At 46.1% G+C, this 7,500-nt stretch overlaps 1 protein-coding gene across 1 annotated transcript in view; it reads right to left on the bottom strand.

Moving 5' to 3' along the window:
- The window catches only part of mpp3a (MAGUK p55 scaffold protein 3a), a gene marked incomplete at both ends in the record, with an annotated part of 18,687 nt that extends 13,159 nt beyond the window's left edge, over positions 1-5,528 (bottom strand). Inside the window, 6 exons of the mRNA XM_080524568.1 lie at positions 1,028-1,109; positions 1,299-1,436; positions 1,652-1,732; positions 2,208-2,285; positions 5,047-5,165; positions 5,492-5,528. Of these exons, the coding sequence (XP_080380694.1) occupies positions 1,028-1,109; positions 1,299-1,436; positions 1,652-1,732; positions 2,208-2,285; positions 5,047-5,165; positions 5,492-5,528 (535 nt within the window). The remainder of the gene's footprint in view (positions 1-1,027; positions 1,110-1,298; positions 1,437-1,651; positions 1,733-2,207; positions 2,286-5,046; positions 5,166-5,491) is intronic.
- Between the last annotated feature and the right edge of the window lie 1,972 nt (positions 5,529-7,500).

Here is a 7,500-nt window from a genome sequence, read left to right as displayed (position 1 = left end):
TGTGCACAACAATAACAACATTCATCTCTCTGAAAGGTTCCCTGGTATCATTAAAAAGTGGATAGTGAGTACTAGATCAGGGCTTTCCTCCAAAGCGAACAGCCGGAGACAAGGAAACATTGCAGGTCTACCGTCTGGAAGCCAATGGTGACTTTGAAACAGCCAGAGGTAAGATGGGAGAAAACTATCCATGGGTCAATTCCATCCCAGCCACTCCTCAAAACTGTCTTCCCAGTCATGCAGTGAGTTTGCCCAACATTATTTGAGTGAGTGTTTTTGTCTAAAAGTAAAGCTTTAAATAAGAGGCAAATTAAACAATGTGCTTCAAAGTGTGAGCTTTGAAAATGACAATGGCAGTGTCATGGTAAAGGGATGTGTGTTATCAGCAGGCACTAAGGAGTTCATGGCTTGACACAAGAAGAGTGAATTACCTTGAGCCATTCACAGTTAGAACATAAACCAATTACAGTTGGAACATGAACCAACATCTGAGGGGAGACAGACCAGCAACAATCTCAAACCAAACCCCCCTACCCCCCCCCCTCCCTCCCCGATAAAACTGTGCAGGGGTTCACATATTCACAGCATTGTAGTTGATTGTCTGTAATTAACATTCTATTGCCCATCCCCTGGACCTGCATGTAGACAGATCTGAGCTGTCAAACCACATCTTAACTCTCAGTCCCCCCAAAAACCCTCCCAGACGTCTGCATGTCAGAGAGAGGAAGAGGACGACATGTCATGATGTATCAGACAGGGGGAGAGATGACAGCATGGGTTGGGATCAGAGACAGAGAGCCTGAAGGATGGACCGGCAGACAGACAGACAGACAGACAGGCAGACACACACACACACACACACACACACACACACGCACACGCACACGCACACGCACACTCACACACGCACACACGCACACACGCACACACTCACACACACACACTCACACACACGCACACATGCAAACACTCACACACACACACACACACACACACACACACACACACACACACAGTTGTCACTCACCACTGCGGTCTGCAGCCCCTCCCCTCATGATGCGAGCCACGATGACGGCCCCGGTGGCATCGTCCCGTCTGATGGTGGCCCCCTGGCACGACGACACAGACGGAGGGATGGTTGGAGGGTGACATGTTACAGAGCAGCCAAGACCCTGTCCCCTTACCCCTAACTCTCTACACCTCCACACCCCTTCCCTCACTCTTGCCTTCTCACCGACCTATCAACTCATCTCTCCTCCCTGTCCGTCTGTCCTCCGCCTTTCTGCTCTACGACTCACCAGTGGCTCCTTGTTCTTCACCAGCCTGACGATCTTCACCGACTCCTCCTCCAGCTCGTCCTCAAAGTCGTCGGGCAGCGGAGGTAGGACAGGGTCAAAGTTCTTCTGGGCCACCGTATCATGCACCGACAGAACGGCCTGATTGGTTGAATAAGTGTAAAGAGAGAGATGGATGTTAGAATCACAATAGACCTATCCTAGAGGGGGATACACGAGTAACCACTACAGCAGGGGAGGCTGGTGGAGGTAGAAATCCTCATTCCTTTCCATGCATTACAATGAGGCGGCCCTCCGATTTCTACCTCCACCAGCCTCCCCTGCATTCCACCGTCGTCTAAGTGTAGGTAATGTACCCTCAAATGTGGTGATGTCAACAGCTGTAGGAGCTCCTTCTCCTCAACACTCATTGGTCCACTCTGCAGCTCCTCTGCCACCTGCCAATCAGAACAGTCCATCAGACCATTACCGGGTGTTACACTGGGTGTAACAGTGTGAGCTGGGATGTGACTTAGAGCAATAAACTATTTTATTGTGCATGTGCACACACACACACACACAGGGAGAAAATGGCTGTGGTAGGCAGAAAATTGGCTGTGGTCAGCATTTTTTGCCCGTCTCCTTAACCGGTGTGAGTAAGTAGAGGAAGGATGTGGAGTCTCATTAGAGAAGTGGATGAATGGATGATTCAGCAATATTCAGTCTGAGCTAGCCTGCATGTGCCACACCTAGTGTGTGTGTGTGTGTGTGTGTGTGTGTGTGTGTGTGTGTGTGTGTGTGTGTGTGTGTGTGTGTGTGTGAGTGTGTGTGTGTGTGTGTCCGTGCGTGCGTGCGTGGGCATGTGCGTGTGTGTGTCTGTATGTGTGTGTTTGTGCATATGTATGCATTTTTGTGCAATGTTGCCGAACGTACATCCTCCGCCAGACAGGAGGCGCTATGAAGAACAGGAGTAGGGCTTTGCCGCTCGTACTGTCTCAGCTTCTCATGGATCTGCAACACACAGCCAATCAGGCGAGAGATTAAGAGAAGTGAAGCAAGACTTTACCTCAACCCCAATGCTAAAATGCAACTAAAATGCACACAGGTTGAAGAGGCATGGCTAGGTTTCAAAACCAAATTCCTAAATATTATTGACAGTATAGCCCCCATGAGAACCACCAGGGTTAAAACCCGATCGGAACCATGGATGAATTCGGACATTCTAAATGCTATGAAAGTCAGAGACCTAAAATGCTCTGAAGTTCAAAAATGCAAATCAAAATTAGTGAAACACTTAAACGAAGATCACAAAACCCACTTTGAGAAAATTAAAAAACAATGCAACAAACTATGCAATCAGGTAATTACCATGACCAAATCTGCTAAGAAAGAATACCTCGATAACAAAATCGAAGAAAACTTAAACAAACCACGTGACCTTTGGAAGCTACTTAATAGCCAACTAGGTTGCAGTCAAAAACTCAAAACCAGGTCTACAAACATCAGCATCAAATCTGGTGATTCTCTCCTTACAGACAAGCTGGATGTGGCTAAGTGCTTAAACACTTTCTTTACAACCATAGCCACTAAATTAGTTAACAATCTACCACCCCACTCAGGGCGTTATGGTGTAGAGCACATCCGTGAGTTCTACAATAAACTGGGTGTACGCAATGATGATTTTAAACTCTCCATGGTGTCAAACGATGAGGTGTTTAAAAAGCTAGGCGCTCTACACTCAGAAAAGGCCACGGGCCATGACAATATTCCAGCCAGATTTCTAAAAGACTCAGCTGCCTCCATTACCCCAATCATCACCCACATAATAAACCTCTCCATCAAACAGGGACACGTCCCCCTTGACTTTAAAATAGCAAGGGTAACCCCACTGTATAAAAAAGGAAGCAAATTAGACCCAGGCAACTACCGACCTGTTTCTATTCTTAATTCCATCTCGAAACTTATGGAAAAAATAGTTTATGAACAGGTCGATAGGTACCTTACCGAAAAAAAGCTGATGTATGAATTTCAATCAGGATTCAGAACATCCCATTCCACTGACACATGCCTTCTCTATTTGAACGACCACATCAACCATGAGGTGGACTCGGGCAAGTACTGCGGCATGGTCATGCTGGACCTCCAGAAGGCCTTCGACACAGTAGATCACCACATATTGTTAGATAAACTGAAAGCAATAGGGTTCGATAGAACATCGGTGAGCTGGATGCAATCCTACTTAGAGGGGAGGGAACAGGTGGTTAGTGTGAACGGAACACTGTCCCCCCCCCTCCCAGTGACCTGCGGCGTTCCACAAGGAAGCATTTTGGGACCTTTACTGTTCCTAATATATGTGAATGACATGTCATCAGCATGTGATTGCAATTTATTCCTGTTCGCGGATGACTCGGCTCTGCTGGTCTCTGACAGGGACATATTGCAGGTGGAAAAAGCGCTAAGCACTGAACTGAGTAGAATCTGCATCTGGCTAGCTGACAATAAACTATCAATACACCTAGGTAAAACTGAAACCATCCTATACGGATCCCCATCTAAACTCAGAAAGGCTGAAAATTTTAAAATAAAAGTGGGTAACATTAATATCACAAGAAAAGAGGATATTACATACCTGGGCTCCATCTTAGAGGCAAATCTTTCCGGAGATAAAATGGCAGCAAAAGTAATCAAAAAAGTTAACCATAGAACTAGATTCTTGTACAGGATATCCTCACTTGTCAGTAAAAACACACTGAGGACCCTATCAGGAGCTCTCATTCAATGTCACTTCGACTATGCCGTAACATCATGGTACTATAGAACCACAAAGGCCCATAAAACAAGACTCCAGAGAGCCCAAAATAAACTGGTTAGGCTTCTGCTAGGTCTCAACCCTAGGACACATCTAACCGCTGCTCATTTTTTGAGCCTTGATTGGCTACGAGTAGTTGACAGAGTGCAGCAGCTTGCACTGGGCCTGGTCTTCAAGATACGCTACACCACAAAGACACCCAAGTACCTGTCAACATACTTCCAAAAAGTGAACAACGTCCACACATACAACACCAGAGGAAGCTCCACGAACCACGTTCAACCGCGTTGCACCACAAACAAGGGGTTAAACTCGTTTGCAAACTATGCAGTAAAAATGTGGAACGCCCTTCCTATAATCTTAAAGGAGTGCAAAACACTGCCCACCTTCAAAACCACTCTCAAAAAACATTTACAGGAGGCTGCAATCCGTAACTGGACCCTCTAAATCAAAAATCAGATTAAAAGACCCGAACTACCCACTGTACATACTTGGTGTTTTGTCCCCCGCCCCCACCTGTGGTGTATGTCCCCACCTGTCCTACCCGCTGTACATACCTTATGTTTTGTTGTATTGTTCTTCCCATGATGGATGTGTGTTTATCTTGTAGATAGTAATAGTTATTTGTCTGTATTATCTTGTAGATAGTACTAGCTTTTTTGTCTGTCTTACATGTAACGATGAATTGAGAATCAAGGACCCCAATTGAAATAAGCCAGTGGCTTTCTTGGGTTTTTATCCTGTTAGTTGACCTTGTATGTAATATGTACTTTCATGTACCTACTTCTGCAAATCTTCTAATAAAGTTTTCAATCAATCAATCAATCAAATGTTTTGCCAAGTACACTATCTGCTATCAATCTACTTTGACTGCCATAAAGTATACAGACTAAACACAAAATCATAATACACACTCCAGTGACGCACACACACACTAATACTGACACACACTCTCCTGCGTACCTTCATGAGGTATCCCAGGCTCTTCTCACTGAAGACATCCTTGAGGAACACCATGTCCTCCTTGTGGTTGGCATCGGGACGCAGCTGAGAGGTCAGCAAGGCCAGCGTCTCGTGCAGCCCTACGGCACGGGGGGGGGGGTCATTAATCTTTATGAATGGGGCGGGTGGTCATTAATCTTTATGAAACTAACACACACTCATGGAACAGGGCAAGGCTGAGAGCCTGATTTGTATTGGTTTATTTATTTTGTATTATTATTTCATCTTTATTTTAGCAAGGAGCCCCATTAAGATCAAGGCCTCTTTTGCAAGGGAGCCCTGCATACATGTCATTTCCAATCTTATATCATACAAAACATTAGAAAACATAATCAGGAAAAAAAAACAATCACATCTTTCACTAAAGGTGTGTGTTTGTGTGTGTCCTGGCATTGTTTTTTTTTACCTGTGCCTGCTGAGAGGACAGGCATGGCTTCTTTCATGGGTCAGCAAGGAGGAAACTCCTGGGGAAGAGAGGGGGAGAAAATGGAAGAACATATATGTAACAACTGTCCCCTTACAGCACCATTGCAGCCTCTCTCACTAATAATGAGGGTTTCTAGGGGTGGAAAGTAATTACAAGCTTAGCAGACACTGATGATCCCCAAAGTGATGCATACTCTAATGGTGTGTGTGTGCGTGTGTGTAGGAGTGGATGTACCTCTGTGTGTGTGTAGGAGTTTATAACTTTGTGTACGTGTGTGTGTAGAGCAGATGTGCTACTATCCCAAGAGCAGTGCACACTGTTAATGATGCCCGTATATCATCTCCTTCTCCTCTATAGACAGGTTCTAGCCTGCAGATTACATTTCCAGTTCAGTAACCTGCCAAGACCATACCTCAGTGTGTGTGTGTGTGTGTGTGTGTGTGTGTGTGTGTGTGTGTGTGTGTATGTGTGTGTGTGTGTGTGTGTGTGCGTGTGTGTGTGTGTGTGTGTGTGTGTGTGTGTGTGTGTGAGAGCGCCTGTGTGTGTGTGTGTGTGTGTGTGTGTGTGTGTGTGTGTGTGTGTGTGTGTGTGTGTGTGTGTGTGTGTGAGCGCCTGTGTGATAACAAGATGAAGATGTATAGGAGTGTGATATACACTCCATGCGGGTACGATTCATCACAACGGCTTGCAGCCTGCCCACTCTGTGCTGTGTGCTCCAGGGCACGGCGTCGCTCTATGTACAGTATCTGCTGAATCTGTCCTTTCTGTTCCATCCGTCCGTCTGTCTATTTACAACAACAATACTGCCACATCCATTACACTCACTCCCTCTGTGTGTTATGGGAGACCATGACAACATACCCTTTAGAACAGCTACTCACTCACTGTCATTCAAAAAACTAAAATGTCCATTAAGGCATACTTTTGTTAAGGCATGGAGGATTTGGGCATGCCCTCCATTAAACTAAATAGTTGTAAGCCTCTTTATCAGATCGAGAAAAAAAAAATCTGAGTAAAGATAGCCAGTGTAATACACTGACAGTCTGCATGAGTGCATGCATGCATGCACGCACACACACACACACACACACACACACACACACACACACACACACACACACACACACACAAACACACACACACATACTCATACACACACACACACACACACATAACCACACACACACACACAGGCAACACGTGTGCAGATGCGCACCCTCACACACAAACACACACAAACACACACACACACACACACACACACACAAATATTCCCAACAGAACATCAGCACATATCTCCCCCCTCCTTCTTTCTCCTCCCCTTCTTCCTGACTGGCCGTTCCTGAGGTAACCCTGGGACACGGTAACCCTGAGTGATGTACAAGCTGTCACCTCACACAAGCCCTCCAGATCAATACCCCGTCACTCCTCTTTAGTCTCTCCATCCTTCTCTCTCCTTCCTTCCTTCTACTGTGTTGGGTAAGTACCTGTGGCGTGAACACCAGAAACAAGGTCACGCTCTGCACCCTGACAATGATGTAGTGCTGTAGGGGGCAGTGGGGCGTGACTGTCTGAGGCTTGATGGTTAGCACACATGCAAGGCACTGTAGTCAGGCCACACAGGTGTTTTTTTTAAGGTTCAATCAAACAACAGTTGCCACTAGCATCTCTTATGAATAACATGTACCCTGGGTCGGAACACCACTCTCAGATAACTCAGATACACACACACACACACACACACACACACACACAGACAAAGACAGAGCACATACACAGGCACAGTTACAGACTCACAGATGGCAAGCCGAAGGTTATTTAGAAGACAGACTCTTCAAAGAGCGAGGCCACAAAGGACCTGGCTTGTTCAAGAAAACACAGAATGCATCAGCCAACCAACCATGGCCATATACTACCAGAGAGAGATGGAGGGAGAGAGAGAGAGGGAGGGGGGGGGGCAGCACAGAACCAAAGTGCAGAGCGAGAGG

This window comes from Nansenia antarctica, assembly GCF_963989245.1.
Source record: "Nansenia antarctica genome assembly, chromosome: 2".
Classification (NCBI taxonomy): domain Eukaryota; kingdom Metazoa; phylum Chordata; class Actinopteri; order Argentiniformes; family Microstomatidae; genus Nansenia; species Nansenia antarctica.
The sequence above is the reverse complement of the archived record's forward strand: the minus strand, read 5'-3'. Positions and strand labels throughout refer to the sequence as shown.